Raw genomic sequence first — 17,334 nt, 5'->3', positions numbered from 1 at the left:
AAACGACAAGTATTCGACAAGTGATGATCTATTTCGATGGAACTGTCAGTATCCATACCTCTGGCTCTGCATGGACTGCCATGAATGGTTGTATTGGAGAGTAGGCATCCGCATCTCCCTGAAACACAGTACTTGCATTAGTATGCTTTTCAATATTGGAAACACAACACACACTTGGGGTCGACGGCACAGGTACATATAAAGAGATAACCGCAAATGATGCATTGTCCAAAAGAATCAAGGAAAATCCAAATATGATCACATTTCATCGACTTATTTCAATGATTCCTTTACATCTGCATCATCTAAATGAGATGTTGTGATTGTGGTGGAAGCTCCGTCGTCTCCCTGAAACACAGTACTTGGATTAGTATGGTTTTCAATATTGGAAACATAACACACACTTGGGGTCGAACGCACAGGTACATATAAAGAGATAACCGCGAAAGATGCATTGTCCAAAAGAATCAAGGAAAATCCAAATTTGATCACATTTCATCGACTTATTTCAATGATTCCTTTACATCTGCATCATCTAAATGAGATGTTGTGATTGTGGTGGAAGCTTTGTCGTCTCCCTGAAACACAGCACTTGCTTTAATAGGGAAGAAAGTATAGCAAATGGAATCACGTTATATGATCACGCATGATGGAGCTGTCATTATCCATACCTCGTGCTGCTGAAGAATATCTATGGATGTTGCAAATGTAGTGCGCACTTCCGAAAGCTGTTGCGCCGATTCGTATACTTGAATGTCAGGCTCTGCATCAAGTGCAGGGGTTGACGCTCCATCAACTGCCTGAAACATAGTACTTGCATTAGTGAGGATTACAATTGTGAAAACATAACACACACCTGGGGTCGACAGCACAGGGACATATCAACGGCTAACCACGAATGAAACATTGTGTAGAACAATCAAACGACAAGAATTCCAGCTCTGATGATGATGCTCGATGGAGCTGTCAGTATCCATACCTTCTGATGTTGAAAAACATCTAGAAATGTTGTAGATGTGGCGGACGCTTCAGAATCTCCCTGAAAGACAGTACTTGCATTAGTATGGATAACACTAATTATAACTGAAAACAAACACCAGTGGACGATAACTAAGCTGTATATCAATTGGAAAGCAGTAACCAAACATTCGGTAAAATAATTACACGATAGAATAAAACTATTACTTGACATGCATAAAACAAGTATGTAGCGGATTAGCCTAGTAAGATTACCTGATACGCGCTAGAAGTGGTTGATAACTGCGACCACGTCAAGGATGTAGAATGTTCTTGCTTCAGATTCAAGGGATAGTCAAGAAGTTGTAAAGGTCAATTAATGATTGATAATGAAATGCCAATATTAAAAATAGCCATGTAAGCCGACAGAATACTTGAAAAATGCTCAATACAGCACAGTTCCCTGTCCCCATATATATATACATTGCGTTTGTGGGTTATGAAATCGAAAAAGAATATATTGATAAATGTCATTATTGAAAAAACTATACACTCATATCAATATCGAAATTATTACAAGGGATAGAACACCTACAATATCAATTAATCCATTCGGCTACACACTACCGCAAGGCCGAAAGCTAAATCCGGACACTTGACTCACCGGTGGCGGAATGTGGACGAATAGAGTGGGAATAGCGTTTTCGCGCAATTTCCGTGTCGTTCGCCGTTTATTCTTCTTTGTTACCCAAGAAGTTGTGTACATGTCCAAGGAAAAGTGCCGGCTGCAGATGCGGTATCGATCACCCCTCCTGTCCTCTAAGACTTGTTGGACTCTACTTTCCAGCTCATCCAGTGGATATCCGCAATGTCTGACCCATTCTCTTATTCGATCAACAGTTTTCGGGAATACATGCATTGTAGTTCCTTCAGATTTCGCATGGGTCTTCGAAGGGCAACCGCTAATCGAACAGGCAGGCATTGTTGATAAATCTGAAAAGTAAATATCGACATTATTATACAATCTTCAAGAGTAAAGATTTGATACAAAAGTAAATGAATCATACAATGATCAATGCAAGGTTTGTTTTGGTCGCAGGAACTATACCAGTTCATTATGTGCTGCTTAGTATTTGCATAAGTTGCAGAAATGTATAATTGATGTGACTGAAATCTGAACATGTGACTCGTCCCTTGGCTGTTCTGTCTTGCACGAGAAGGAAACATGCTTACATTATAGACTGGACCCCGGAAGGATGCAATTCAATGACAATAGACACAGATGAAAATAAATAGATCTATTGATAGCATAGCAATGGAAACTCAAGTCAATAGCAATGATACCAATGAACATAGAACTATTGTATACTCTACTCGAAAATAGATAGAAATTTAAAAATCTGCGAAATATGACCAGGATACATGGCCTTACCTTGACCAACAAACAGTTGGATTCAGCAAGCAGAGCAGTATGTTGCGGGAGAATAGGTGGATGGCCACAGGTAGCGCACTGATGGGTATGCTCGAAGCGGTCACAGAAGTTCACAGATAGCACGACGACGAGCAGATTAGCATAGATCTCAGTGGTTCCCAGGTAGCACGTTCAGGAGTTGACTTGCAAAGCACAAAGATGTTCTCATGAGACATATCGAGTGGTTTTTAAAGTATTAGAAACTGGGGTGTGTTTGTGAATGAATGACGTATGTATGTCGTGGTATTAGGGGGGCGGCCTGCTTGAAGGGGAGGCCTGCCTGGAGACACGGGGTCTGAGGAGGCCATGTGACCGATGGCCCCTTGACGTGGGACACCTTTTGAAGTGTGCATGCAGTTTGGCACCTTGGCCTTTCGCGCCCCTGACAGCCCCCCATGCCAGCGCTCATCCCCGGGTGTGAACTGCCTTTGATAGAGGGGGGTGGGATGGATGGGCCTGGGGTGTGCAGATAAGGCACAGGAAGACTGCTGAATGGAGACACACTTATGTGTATTGCAGGGGGGCGGCCTGCCTCAGCGGAGGCCTGCCTGGAGACACGGGGTCTGAGGAGACCATGTGAACAATGGCCCCTTGGCATGGGACACCTTTTGAAGTGTACATGTAGTTTGGCACCTTGGCCGTTTGCGCCCGTCACAGCCCCCCATGCCAGCGCGCATCCACCGGCGCGAACCGCCTTTGATACAGGGGGGTGGGATGGATGGCCCTGGGGCGTGCAGATAAGGCACAGGAAGACTGCTGAATGAAGACACACTTATGTGGATTGCAGGGGGGCGGCCTGCCTCAGGGGAGGACTGCCTGGAGACACGGGGTCTGAGGAGACCATGTGAACAATGGCCCCTTGGCGTGGGACACCTTTTGAAGTGTACATGTAGTTTGGCACCTTGGCCTTTCGCGCCCCTGACAGCCCCCCATGCCAGCACGCATCCACCGGCGCGAACCGCCTTTATATCAATATACAGTATATCGCCTTTATATCAATGATAGTATATCGTTGCTTATCAATAACAAATGCCACATACCGGAGATTCTTGTGAGCACAGACCCACACTTCAACCGGTGTATTATAGTGGTCAAGACTGTATAATCCAATGGTAAATGTTAGTATAGATATATGTGTGACTTTTATAGAGACATAACCTACTGAAAGACTTTGAACAAGTGTGTTTTAGTGCATGCATTATCGAGAATGTTATGTTAGCTTAGCCAGATAGAGACCACCCTGCTTCACAGCAACCAGACCTTCACCCATTCGGAGCACAGATGTCTGACGTCCATCCTTGAATGGAGACACACTTGATTCATTCAAAAAATCGAGAGAACAGTTGTTAAAATATATGTGGTGTTTTATTTTGTATCTTATTTTCATGACACAAAAATACAAGACTTTAAAGATTATACAGGTCAGATTGCAGCACAGCGAGAGAAAATCCCCTGTACTGACCGCTGTCACTCGGGAACGTTTCTCTAAAGGCACGAACGGCACAGGCGGGTATCACTCTTCGAACGCCGTGTCCAAGCCTCCCGTGAAGCCACCATGTAAAGGAACGATAGGCCACCAGCCTGTACCACCTGTGAAAATGAATGAAACAAACTGTTTTTAAATTACCAAGATAAGTTTAATAAACGTTTGTTGTCAATGACAATTCTTGTAACTAATGGCATTTTACACGGACAAATGCTATCTAGACAATGCACACTATTCAACGACTTAAATGCATTACAATGATATGTAGATGTAATTTTGGATATAGTAGAAGACCATGAAATAGGAGTGGCATGACAAGCAAAGTATACTTACTCGTTACTCGGATTACGAGGCCGAACAGTTGCTCGAAGTTCGTGCATAAACACCATCATTATTCTCAACATGGCCCGTGTGAGGCAGGCTGCCCTGAAGTCTGGTAGCTCGGTGATGCATTGCGGTCGTGGCTCGCCTTCCGAAATGTAGGCCAGGCATCCCGAGTTTTCTCGGCAGCAGCAGTTCTCGTCCTCAGTTGGCATTAGCTCGCACCGATTGCATGTGCGCCAGGTGGAGACGCCGTCCATTCGATTAGGCCCAGGCTCTTCATCTGTTGATTCGTCCTGCCAACTGCCGTCCGAATCCCCATTGTTTTCGCGTGCTTCCCTTTCCAGTAGTTCCTCCTCGGTATACTCGGGCTAGTACATGTAGGGCATTATTGTAGCCATTGTGTGTTAAACAAACTAAAATAATTTATAGCGGTGGTACTGGTATCTGTTCGCACGGGCTACAAGCGGCGAAGGTAGCTGACCAGAGCACTGAAACGAGTCACAGAATACTCAAAGTAACACAGAGAGAGGAATGGAATCGAAAATCGGCTGCTGTGTGTTGTGATACGGTCTGTTTATACTTATTGAGGAGAGAGGCGTCCTGCCATTTCCATGGCGACACGTCATTAGCTGAAGCGCAGCGAATGTTGACACGAGACGTGCTTTGGCGTTGGGAAATGGGCGGTACGAGTCTGCTGATGACAGGCTCAGGGGCGGAGGAATTGATTTAGTACCGCAAAAGCAGGTCAGCCAGGGCGATCGGGGAAAAGATAGGATTATCAGAAAATGGCGGCTCCCTGGTGCTTGTTTTCGCGTGAGTTCAATGGACGAAAACTCAGGTAAGGTCCATAGGAAAATTTTCTAAAATCGTGCCACTTAGGCTTAAAAAAATATGGCCGACCCGTAGGGACAATACAAATTTTTACTAGACCATGCCTTTAAAATCAGGCATTTCGCTGTGGCTGAGCCATCTGCTTTTCTCCCCCCCTGCTTTCAATAAGGATCACAGAAGGGCACATAAATTGCCTCTTTAGCAAAAAGGAAAAGATGCAGTTGTATTTGAATGCCTTCCTGGCATGTTTCCAGTTTACTGCACTTGACAACTGGTACTTGTTTTCCTTGTAGTTTTGTTGTCCATTTTAGCTGATGTTCTTCTTTTTTCAGTAGGTGATAGTATTAAGAGACCTGGCTACATGTAATGTATAGGCCATGCATGTATGTTTCAATAACATCCTCTACGCTGTGGGTTATATGCTGATATTTATTTCAGCTTGATTGAAATTGATTGGTATTAAATTTTGGAAATCCGATTCCTTTTCCCTGATATTATCCATAGTATTAAAATTACCCCCTATAACTGAGCAGGTTTGTTAAATTTAGATTGAATTATTGAACAGATTTGACCTCTACCAAGCCTACTGTTAAGTTGCGAGTTATATGGATTTATGAATAATTCAGTCTTTATTACACATGTGTATCCATATTTACTGCTAGATCTTGCAACAGCAGAAAAGAACCTAGATGTTTCATTTTGTTGGAAATTGTTGGGTCATTGAATTTAGGTAGTCTGCCTTTTGGCTCTTGTCTGCATGTTAACTCTCTAGTTCATTGGTTTCAATTTTGTCTTGTAATACATTATTGCAGGATTTTCATCTTGGAGGCCTAATCTTTCTTGAAATTAGCAAGCTTCCACCTTCCCTCTTTTTTCTGTCTGCACGATCTCTGGAAATGAATACTGGGATCGTTATAGAGTGAACTAAATCTAGAGAAAGCAGTTTTGATCTTTTGGAGAAAAGAAAGTCATACTTTTTAATCAGTTGGTTTAGTATTGGAAGTAGCCACATTTTAATATACTGGATTATTCTTATACGTAATAGGCTAGTTAGTTAATCCTGTTAATTCTAATCCTATTTCTTTGAAATTACTTTAAAACTCGGGTTACACATTTCACAGCAATTTGGAGTAACTCCTTTCCCAAGGTAACAGATTGTGTTTGACTAGTTCAGATTGAGTGTTATTATTGATCAGTAATATGTCTGATTTACATGTGTTCACCAAATAGCTGTAAGGAAATCTATATTTCTCTGTACTTTCTATTATATTTTTAAGGTAATTCTAAGAATCATTTGTGTATACTGAGAGGCCATCCACTTAGAGGTGAGAGGCTTTGAGTCAGCCCTTAAGTAAGGGATATTTTGTTGATAGTGACACTTTGAGATCTTGCTAGAGTTTGCATACACAAAGCATAAAGTGTTGGCTACAGTATGACCCTGTAGAGTGCTGAGAAATAGATCAAAGAAATGTGTGGGTTCAATATTAATGACTATTCTAGTATCAGGAGATTCACATAAAGCTTAAAATTATTAAGAACGTTTGGAGTACATCCAATTCTGTGCATTACTGACCACAGAAAGGACCACCTAACCTAATCAAAGGCTTTATCAGCATCTGTAATTATTTCTTCAAATGACAGCTGTATACTTGCTGCTTTAGCTAAAGTCTGCGATAAATCGAGATGTTCATGGAACAAATCAGTGAGTTCTTCACAAACCAAACAGGGTAGAATTCAATTCATCCCCTTCGAAATACTGTGGCATATATTCAGCTTCAGTTCATATCTATCTTAAGTCGCCACAACTCACATTTTGTGTATTCTTTCCCAGGTTTAAAGAATGTACAGATATTTTGCAGATTGTCACCTCTGCTCAGGGCTCTCGGACATCAAATGTCAGCAAAACATGGCAAAATAGATTTACCAGAATGTTTGCTATGGGATCTCAGCATTTTCTTTATAGGATTCATAATCTAGGCAATCTGGACCTCTGCCTTTGCCATTTTTTCAAACTTTTGATCGAGTCTTGAATCTTCGCTTATGAGATTTGGGGCCTCATTACACGGACGGCGGTGGACCAAGGTGCTCTTAGCACCTTGGTCCATGCCGGTAAAATACCGGCACCGCCTTGGTGGAAAGGGGAATTACCGCCCTATTCCAAGGTTGGTGGGGCGGTAATTCCCCTTTCCCCCATTTCCCTTCCCCATTCCCATTTGTGCCCCATAGTGCATAATGGGAATGGGGAAGGTGCTAATTACAGCACCGCAAATTGCGGTACCGTAATTAGCTCCCTGGTCCCTTTGCGGGTTGGTTTTTAACGCCTGCAAAAAGCAGGGGTTAAATTCTCCAACCCGCAAAGGGACCTCGTAGTAAGGCGGTAAGGGTTAACGGTTACCGGTACCATTAACGGTGACCGTTAACCCTTACCGCCGTCCGTGTAATGAGGCCCTTGGTATCTCTAGTTCCAATGCTACGTCTGCATTTAATTTCACTCTGTGTTCACAAACTAGTTTCCAAGCATTAAAATCAAGTTTAGGGCATTCATTTAGTTATAAATTACTGTAATAACTGTAGAATCTTGTATGAATATCAGTAGTATTTCCTGCTTCTTTTATCCATGTTCCAATGCTGAACATGTTAGAGTTTCGCTGCCATTTCAAATATGCTTGCACTTTTTCCTCAGTGTGTAACTGTAGTTCCATTGCATGCTTATCGGCACACGCGCAAACTTCAACTCTTGCTACAGTTTCATTTGCCTTTAACAAAACCGGGCCTTCCTTGCCTTCGATAACTCACCGGTCGTGTTAATTGGGTTTCTTTCTTCAACGCCTTTTATGTAACAGTCAAGGTCGCTACCAATACCTCCTCTGCTCCTCCCAGAATTTGTCGTTCACCCGGGAAGGGAGCGGGCCGCCTTCAAGTACTTTGAATGTATAACCTTCCGTCTCAATCTATTTCAGTCTTGGAACTCTTATGGCTTTCTGAAAGTATGGAGTTCTCGCCTGGCTCTCTCTCGTTCTCCGCAAGTGCCGATCAGTCCCTTTCCTTCCAACTTCGATAGCCTGGTTTGCATCATCCCTGGAAGATGTACTCCTTCTCATACCCAGCCTCGCTCCAAGTGTGCCTCTGCGTGCTACCTTTTATCCAGACAGGGAGTGGTAACAAGTGGCAGGTGTGTGTAGTTAGGAGTATGTGCTTGACTCTGCCTGATCTCATTAAAGGGACAGAGCCATTGCAAGTCATGAGTGTTATCTTCCTGGCCTCATATCATAAAATAGATAGGGATAGGGGTTAGATGGGCTGTGGGAAAAGGGGATACCATGTCTCACCGTCGGGTGCTTCTCCCCCACTACCTGAGGATGCCCTACCCAGGTGATCCTCCCTCGCGTGTCCACCCCCAGGGTCGGGATCCAAAAGCGATGGCCTTTCCCTGGCAACCTGAGTATGGGATCTTCAGGGATTAGGTTGTGAAACACCCTCTGGTTTTTCACAGCAGAAAAAGGCACCATCCCTTACCCCCTTCGACTACTAAGCACGATAGGTTTGGGAAAGCCTAGAAAACCTAGTTAGCCAACAGTTTTAGGGATAACACAAATAGGTTTAGTAGAACAACAGACAGATGGGTGTCCCTTTTGGCGTGCTACTCCACCCTTTAAGGACTCCTGTGCTAGGCAAGAGGTAAACCGTCAGGAAATAGCTAGTGAGGGTGTCTCTGGAGTCAAATTCTCCAAGACACCTTTAGTCCCGAGGCCTACCCAAATTCCTTAGAACAACCATGTGTGATTTTAAATAAACACCAATGGAACATCTTCCAGTCTCCAGCATGGTTGTTTGTGGTGGGACGTCCCATCACACATGTCTGACAGAATTAACGTGAGCGGGTAGCTAAGCTAAGTTTTGCAGGCTATTTGCCTACTGTAAAGGCACAAAGGGTGTTTTCTGGACCTCCAGATGAATGGTCTGTGGTGAATGATGCAACTCCAACCACTTAAGTCGAAGGATAGTAGAGCTCAATTCCTAAATAACCAACCTAAGACACTAAAATGCATTTATTGATGCCCACTATCAGTACAGGGAAGAAACTGACAGGTCTTAATAGCTTCCACCATGTCAGGAATCTGGAATGCTCCAGGGTTAGCTAAACAAGGCTGGTGTACTGGGGAGACCCCCGGCTGGCCCATAGAGTCGGGGTTTTCTCCAGAAGTACTTAAGACAAGATAGCTGCACCTTTGAGATGGATGGGGGTGCAGGTTTTCTACTCCAACACAAATCAATAAGGACAACTCAATGGTTTGGCAAAGGGAGTCCATTTAACGACAAGTACAAAAAACGGGGAGTCATGGAAATCGACAGGGATGCAATAGTCCGTCACGCTTTGACTCTCTGAACTTCATCCAAACAAGAACATTTATACTCAAAACTCGTCACAATTGACGTGTAACACTTCAAAGTTAACATGCAATTCTATTGGTTTGGAAAAGGTAACTTTAATATAGGTACTATATCTGTACATGGTAACGGAGTGAGGGGATTGGATAAACTCTATCAGTTGGGCGTCTAAACCCTTTCTTCCAACATCACTCTTGTAGACGTCACTAAGAGTATGACGTCCCATTGGTTCTACTATCTATAGGACCCTAGATTATTTGGTCCATTGTGATTGGGTTGGCTTCAACCCCATGCATAAATTTCCACTTTACTTAGCAACACGCAGAATGGTCAGCCAGGTGCAGGGTGCCCCACGATTCACCCGGCCTTCCTTCAATCATTCATTACTTTAGAGGCTATGTGTCAATTAGTTGGCTATGGTTGGCCTCGAATCTGTATCTTCTTGTCAGGAAAAGTTATGATATCTCTGTCTGAGTGGCTGCCAAGCGTAGGTGTGAACCCGTGCCTCTTCTTGCTCGGATGGTCACGTGCTAATCACACTGTGAATCTGCCTAGTTTCCCTCAATTTGTGCATTTAGTTCTTATTCGGCTTGCCACCTACCTACGCCTCCTTATCTCGACCTTCCAACGATAGGATATTCTGTTCTTAAGTTTCAATTCTGCAAAGCTACTGTTCGCTCCTTCTATTGGTCTGTCCTTGGCTCTTTCCTGCCGCAAGTTGCATCTGCTAAATTTCAATTCAGTCATCTCTTCTCGTTTTAGCTGGAATACGAATCTTGTCCTGTTTGACCTCTAGTAACCTGAGTTGATTCTGCTTTTGTGTAAAGTGGACTTGCACTTATATAACGTGCTTTGTTGAGGTAGATATGTATAGGTGGCACTTGCCGCGGACTATCTTCTACTAAGCATAGCAAGCTGCACTGTTTTCTAAGCTTTCTTGCGGTTTCAAGCATATGTACAGGCGTTAGCTGGTTGAATGACTTCATCCTGCTTTACAGCTTAAGCTTCTTTGTATTTCAACATCGTCTTTCCTTCTAGGTTCACGATATCCTTATTCTTGGCGTTTCGTCTGTGTGTGTCATTTATTGGTTCTGCAAGTTAGTCCGAGCCCTCGTGACGTCACCATTCGTCTTCCATTAAGGCCTTTTGGGTTTCTTCCGGGAAAGTGTTTAGGCTATCTTCATTTCATCTTATTTGCTGGTAGGGTTTTATCAATGGATACCTTCCTGTGCATGTTTTTCTAGGTATCAGTATTTCAACAGGTGGTGTTCTCCTGATAGGCACTGGGTAGAGCCCTACTGTGGCTCTCTGCTGGTTTATTTGCTCGTCATACATCACGTATTTTGGTGTGAAGGACCTCCTCTACACTGGCGATGCATGTACTCAGTAAAGGTTGCAAAAAATGCCAATGTCTGCAGTACTTTGCTCGACCAACAGGACGATAGCAAACTTTAGTTGTTCGGCAACTTTTTGAGTGATGCCTATAATCTATTAGACTCATGAATTGTTCTTCCATGCCAGTTGGCGAAGTTGCAACAATGTGGCTGGGGAAAGGATTGGTATTTGGAAAGAAGGTGAAAACATTGTCAGGTGCATTGGAGGTACAGGAGAGCGCTCAAGTAAACGTGGAATTTTAGTGCACTGTTGGCCAGTATCATGTGACCTTCTATGCAGTGGACTCCTTCTGGATCATTTGCACCCTTACAAGTGTGCACACTTAATCACTAGGAACAGCTGATTTGACCTCATTGTCTGGAATTGTACTTCTGCCTTAGTTGTCCAACATTACCATCCAAAGCATTTGGGGGACATCCTTCGTGGGCGTACAGAGCAATCGTCCAAGTTTGGGTAACCTACTGGCTCATCTTTTATGGCTTCAATAGTGTATAGGTTTTGAAAAACCTACATTTAATTCTGGAACACTAGAAAACCACAGGTTCTTTTTTCTGCTGGACTCTGAGATTGGCAAAAAGGAAGGGAAAACACAAATGTCCAGTGAAAATGTTGCCAACGCAAATGTAGCCAGTGATGAAATCGTGGTAAAAAATACCTCTGCAGTGAAAAAGTCGCCAAGCAAAATGTAGTCAAAATATGTAGCTGAAAAGTCGCCAAAAATGCAGTGTTGCTAGGGTTTAGTGGGCTTGTTATTGTCTGGTTTAGCGATAAGGTAGGGGTGATTGTAAGGCTAGGGCTAAAAGAATTATGGTTTTGGGTTAGTGTTAAAGGGATGGGGTGGTTGGTAGTAAGGTTGGCATAGGATAGGGGTTAGGATAAACCTAGCTGTTAGTATTAGCGTAATAATAATAACTTATTTATATAGCGCTTAGACAAAGCGCTCTACATACATTATTTATAAAATTATTATTATCCGGTCCAAATTGGTACTCATCACCATATTTACCATGGGTAGATGAAAGACTGCGTCAGCCTTGCTGGGATTCGAACTTGCGACCTACAGATCACACACGATCGCAGCAGCGAGTGCTTTACCCGCATAGCTTTCCCACTAGCTAAGAGTACGTTTGTAGAGTTGTGACTAGTTGGAATTAGAGGAAGGGTTTGGGTCAGGGCAAGGGCTATGGAATTATTAGCGAACTGTTAATTTTCTATGTATTTGGTTTTTTGCATTGAATGGCAATCAAATCCGATCCTGATGGGTTGTTTTAGTTAAGGGTTTAGAATAAAATAAGTGTTTAAGTGGAGTAAGTGTAAGGTTTAGGAATAGAGTTAGGATGACGGTGGAAGTTTTGATGGTGGAGGTTTTATTAGTGGTTTCAGTCATTGGTAGGGTTGCAGAAATAGCTTTTTGGGCGACCTTATCACTGGCATCATTTTCACACATTACATTGCTTGTATTGAATGACTACATTTTCTAAAACTTTTTTGCTGACTACTTTTTCACATGACTACATTTTCCTGGGGACGTATTCACATAGAACCAACACATACAGGAATCATATGGGCCATCTGAAATGACCAAGCGTCCACCATCTGCATTGGCCTCCAAGGGACGTTCGCTAAACTTCCTGAAAGGGGAATTGCCCTTCTGACATAAATTGGTTGCAAACAGGGGACACCACATTGATCTATCAAAACTTGGAAAAGATGAGGTTGTCGGCAAAACTCAGTTGTGGCCCAGAGCCCTCGACTCGGGTGACCCACTTCCATATTGTCCCAGATCTACCCCTTTTGCTCGAACATTAAATGCTAGAAAAGTTTGAATTGAACATTTCAAATGTTATGTGCCCGCAAGCGAGCACTTGGCCATTCAAAATAATGCAACTGGTACAGGAGCGTGAAATTGAACTGTTATAAAAATTAAAATAAACGGTCCAACAAATGTCCATTCAAATACTACCAGTTCCTGCAAAAGGAAGTTACATCAACGAAAAGGTCATCTGAGCTCTCTAGGTGAAAAAAGCAATGAATTGAAGGAAGTTACAAATAAAGCTTTAAATGTAAAGTCTAAAGTGTGCTTCCATTGCAAACATGACTGCCTCAGGCACTCCGCTGGCCATGAAAAACAATGTCCTGAAGATGATCATTTTCTTAGAGGAAGCAAGATTGCGAAACCACATAAAAGTAAAGTTTATGACATTAAAACTGCCCACCAACCCTTTGATCTACCACAGGACATCTTGTCACTTAAGTTTTTCGGTGTACTTGAGCGTTCCAAAATTAATAGTCCTTTGAGGTGAGAAATATGTCCCCCTTATCAATCTTACCATCCCTTTTTTGCAAGTATTGAAGTATCACACTCCCAAATAACCGCCCAGGTTTCTCAGCCCTATATCAATACAGCATGTGGGAAAGGCCACCATGTCCCTCCCATGTCTAACTGCACCACCTGCAACGGGAGCGAAGACTAGCACGGATCTATTCCAGTTGGAAACCACTCCAAGTGTTCACAAGGCTTGAACACAAAATGACACTTTTCTCCTGCATTTGAAAAGGTTCCATTCATTAAAGTGTGCACATCTTTTATTTTCAAAGCAATTATTTTCATATTTTAGCATTTGTAAATGCATCATTTTTAGCCGGAATTTGCTAATGTCATGTTTTCAATCTATTGAGGTGTCATTATTTAATATTGAATCTCATCGCTTTCAATCAACACATATCGACAAGTTGAGGCAATACCATTGTCCAAACCCTACCCGGAAAGTCGGGTGCCAAAGCGAGTCTCTGCCAAGAGACCAAACCTTCGTGTTGCAGACCCCAGGATTTAGGTCTTGAACCCCCATCTGTTGCTATAGACTTTTTACAACCTGATGGTTTGTTAAAACCAACCCAAGGAGACTAGCATTTAGAAGTAAATGCACATAGGAACCAGTCTTTCGTTGCCAATTTCCTCCAGTTGGAAGGCTGCCTTATGCCGTCAAAGATGCATTCTTATCTCTTCCAAGGTCATTCTTCATTCTTTCATGCTGTTATGTAGTGACTTCCCCTGGGCTCTAAGAAGATGGCTCAGTTCCAACAACTAAGTTCTCTGGTATCACCCAACAGTGCAGCTCCACAAGGACTGTTTGAGTTGCTGGGTTGGAACTGGGATGATTTTCTGAAATTAAAGTTAGGTTTATGTGTATGAGACTATAACCAACACCTGGGGAAAAGGTGCACCATTAGTGTTCACCCCCAGGACATTAGGGGGAGGCAAAGATGGTTCTGGGCACCCTTAGACTGCCCCTGCAGTGGAGTGGAGAATTCTGGATACTTTTCACAGATAGGCCAGCAACCGAATGGTTTGGCAGGAGCTCCTCAGTCAGTATTAGAGTAGCCAGACCATCTGACTGAGGAGCAGGTTGCTCGTTGGCTCTGTTGCGGTGTGGTGCACTGTTTTTGGACACACAGGCTGCAGAAGGAAACCACTTGTTTTATAGACTATGCCTTGGGTGTGCTGCACCAATTGCACACTGAGGACTTCTACAATGCTGCACGTTCAGAAGCCGTTAATAAGTGAGCCTCAAAGAGTGAACTTGATCTCCTGGATATGAATGTCTCACAGAAAGAAAACAAATACACGCACATACACACACAGACTGTCACACTCGCTCGCTCTATCCCTCTCTCCGACTCTCACTCAGTCACACACTAACTTTCACACTCTCATTCTCTCACTTTGTCTCACCGTCTCTCTTACACTCTTTCGCACATGCTTTAATTCAATGTTGTTAAATTGTAAAGGACATTGCTCCCAAGACTTCTACCCCGACCCCAGCCCCAGCCCCGACTCATAAACAAGGTCCCTTTCATAAAATGACGATTTCGGTCCATGTGAAACAGACAGAGGCCTCATACTCCAATTCCCAAATCGACCTAGACTCCGTGGGTGCGCATGAACCCAAGAGGTTCTGTTGGGCAATTTTTGTGGTCCAGAAACTTGTTTTAATGTTTTAATGTTCAACTGTGGCGCTCTGTTAAAAATAATGCAACATTGTATGATGTGTGTGTGATGGGTATTATGTCTCATATTGCCACTGAATCCTGTTGCCTTCAGCTAATCTCTGCGTTGCTCTCTGGTGATGGGTTTCTTAATTCTTCTGCAAGGCTTTGGAGATTTCAGGGGGATGGCGATTTCAGCAATGCGGGTGCAGGTGGCAGTGCATTGCTCGACAAATTGCTAATCTTGATTATGGCTTCTTGGAACGCGGATCCCGATGGTAGATTAACGCTGCTAAGCTGTTGGCCGTGGCATTTCGTTGAATCAGTTCCAACAATGTAGCTTGCTGTGCCTATGCATTTAGATGTGGTTATGCTTGGGCTGTATTCTCGTTTCCATTCCTATACAGAAGCCGCAACATAGAGTTTGAAGCTTTTAAGAATGCTAACCTCTTGCATGTGAGTGCATACTACACTGGCATAGCATGTTACCACTTGGCCTTCATGTAACCCCTTTATTCCTGTCAATTACTCCACATTGGGGTGCGCTCTCTTGTGATCCCCAATTTTCCTTTTTAATATAACCATCAGTAAAACTTAGTTCTACGATCATTTATTTGCACGAAATTTACCATCTCTCCATTCATCTCTACAGCATCTGGTTTTGTACTCTTGCATGCCATTTTAGACCTTGCATAAAAATGTCTGTTTCATTAGTCGATTATTGTTTAGTCCCATTTCTCACTAACCATTCCATGTGCAAATGGTGCAGGCCTCCATCTCATGACGACAGGGCACAGTGGAGACCGGCTACGAGCGCCGATGGCCGAAACGCACGATATATCCAGGATCAGAACCAGAAGAATTTGGGCGGGATCCAAAGTATGGTCTACCAGGATAAACTTATGACAACCCTTTGAGGAAAATGGCTCTGCTTCATTCCACCAACCATTGCAATCTTCTTCACATTCCATAAACTCATCCATCCGCTCTGCGCAGGGAAAAAGGATATTACACAAATCGTGTTGCGGAGGGACGTCGCAAGTGGCATTATGTGCCTTTTTTATGTGTCTGTGTTCTTGAAAAAGGATTTAATTATCTTTGTAAATAATTATGAGGAGAAATTTGATGGAATTACCCAACGCCCACTGGGCTGCGAGCACAATCGGTTTCTTTTCGATTACATGTTTTAAGTAAAGTGCTGCGGGAAGCTTAAAATCTTCGAATACAGCCGTGGGTCCGCTGTGTATGTTTTAGTATGCAGCTGCTTACCGCTTGGTTAATTGTTTTGTGCCTGGGTCTAATGTATGTACTGTATAAAGCAAAGGAATTGTCGTTAATACTCTGTCATTCCCATGTTTGTTGTTATGAGGTTGAACTAGGTACCCCCATATGATGACTTCTAGTTGCTGATAACATTTCAACAAAGGGATCTTGCTAACTAGGAAATGTGTACATATTTTGTTATTTTTTGAACGAACAAAGCAACTTGTATGACCAAAACAACAAGGTATTATTGGAGGATGGGGGATAAGTGGGAGTGAGGGGTTAGCACATTTTTTTTGTTTTTACTTTAGTGCATCTGTTCCGGCTAGACCTATTGATTGTATGAGCTGAAAACTGCATACCCCAAGGTACTCTTTGCTGCTATAATACAGAAATGTTAAATAAGTGATGCCTTAATTGTGGGTGCTGTTTTATGTCTAATTGTGTAATATATTTTAATTGTTAACATAAAACACAAGAATCATGGGAACATTTTCTGAGACTAAGCTAACCTTTTCCAGGAAATGGGTTACCCCTTATGCTTTTAGCATAAGCACTTAGTGGAAAGGGTGCTCTGCCAGTTTTCCACAAATAATATTATGGCTTGCGGTTAATACTGCGCTTGTGGGCATAAGTGAGATGGAGTTGTCATTTGCTTCCTGCAATTACATAGTTTTGACAAATCTGTTGCGCTCTTGAGGCATGTTGTGTTCTTTTCGATTAGCCTTAAAGCTGTGACCACCACATCCATGTTAAACTATGGCGCATCTTGTATTTGTCATCATTTAATGTCAAAATACATTTGAAATACACTGACTTGAAAGAATGTTGGCATTTGCCTTCAGTTCAAAGCAGGTTTTAAAAAGTAAAAGTGTAAATGGTTTTGTGAAATGTATTGGTTTACAAATGCTTTCTTTTTGACATTTGTTTGCATTTTCATTGTATGTGCTAGGTACAAATAAATGTCCTGCTGTTCACAATTGTTTTTTTTTTATTATTAATGATTTTTCTGTATCTTTCTGTCAAGTCACTAGCTTGTTCCAAGACATTTTCATGCTTGCTTGTGATGTATGCTTCACATCACTACTTTAATGGGTTTTAAACAATACTTGTATAGTGGACTCTTAGGTTTAGAATAAAATCAGCATGGACTAAATTCCAAACAGGTAGGCCCTTACATGGTGAAATGATTATCTTCAAATCCATGTCTGCAAAGGTTCAGCCCCCTCTG

The 17,334-nt window shown here is 42.6% G+C and overlaps 1 protein-coding gene across 1 annotated transcript in view; it reads left to right on the top strand.

Moving 5' to 3' along the window:
• The window catches only part of EPB41L4B (erythrocyte membrane protein band 4.1 like 4B), a 950,447-nt gene extending 933,364 nt beyond the window's left edge, over positions 1-17,083 (top strand). Inside the window, exon 16 of the mRNA XM_069620555.1 lies at positions 15,610-17,083. Within this exon, the coding sequence (XP_069476656.1) occupies positions 15,610-15,757 (148 nt within the window). The 3' untranslated portion in view covers positions 15,758-17,083. The remainder of the gene's footprint in view (positions 1-15,609) is intronic.
• Positions 17,084-17,334: the final 251 nt, after the last annotated feature.

This window comes from Ambystoma mexicanum, chromosome 5q (genome assembly GCF_040938575.1).
Source record: "Ambystoma mexicanum isolate Mex_15411 chromosome 5q, UKY_AmexF1_1, whole genome shotgun sequence".
Lineage (NCBI taxonomy): Eukaryota > Metazoa > Chordata > Amphibia > Caudata > Ambystomatidae > Ambystoma > Ambystoma mexicanum.
Note: the sequence above shows the minus strand (reverse complement) of the source record. Positions and strands in the feature narration are given on the sequence as shown.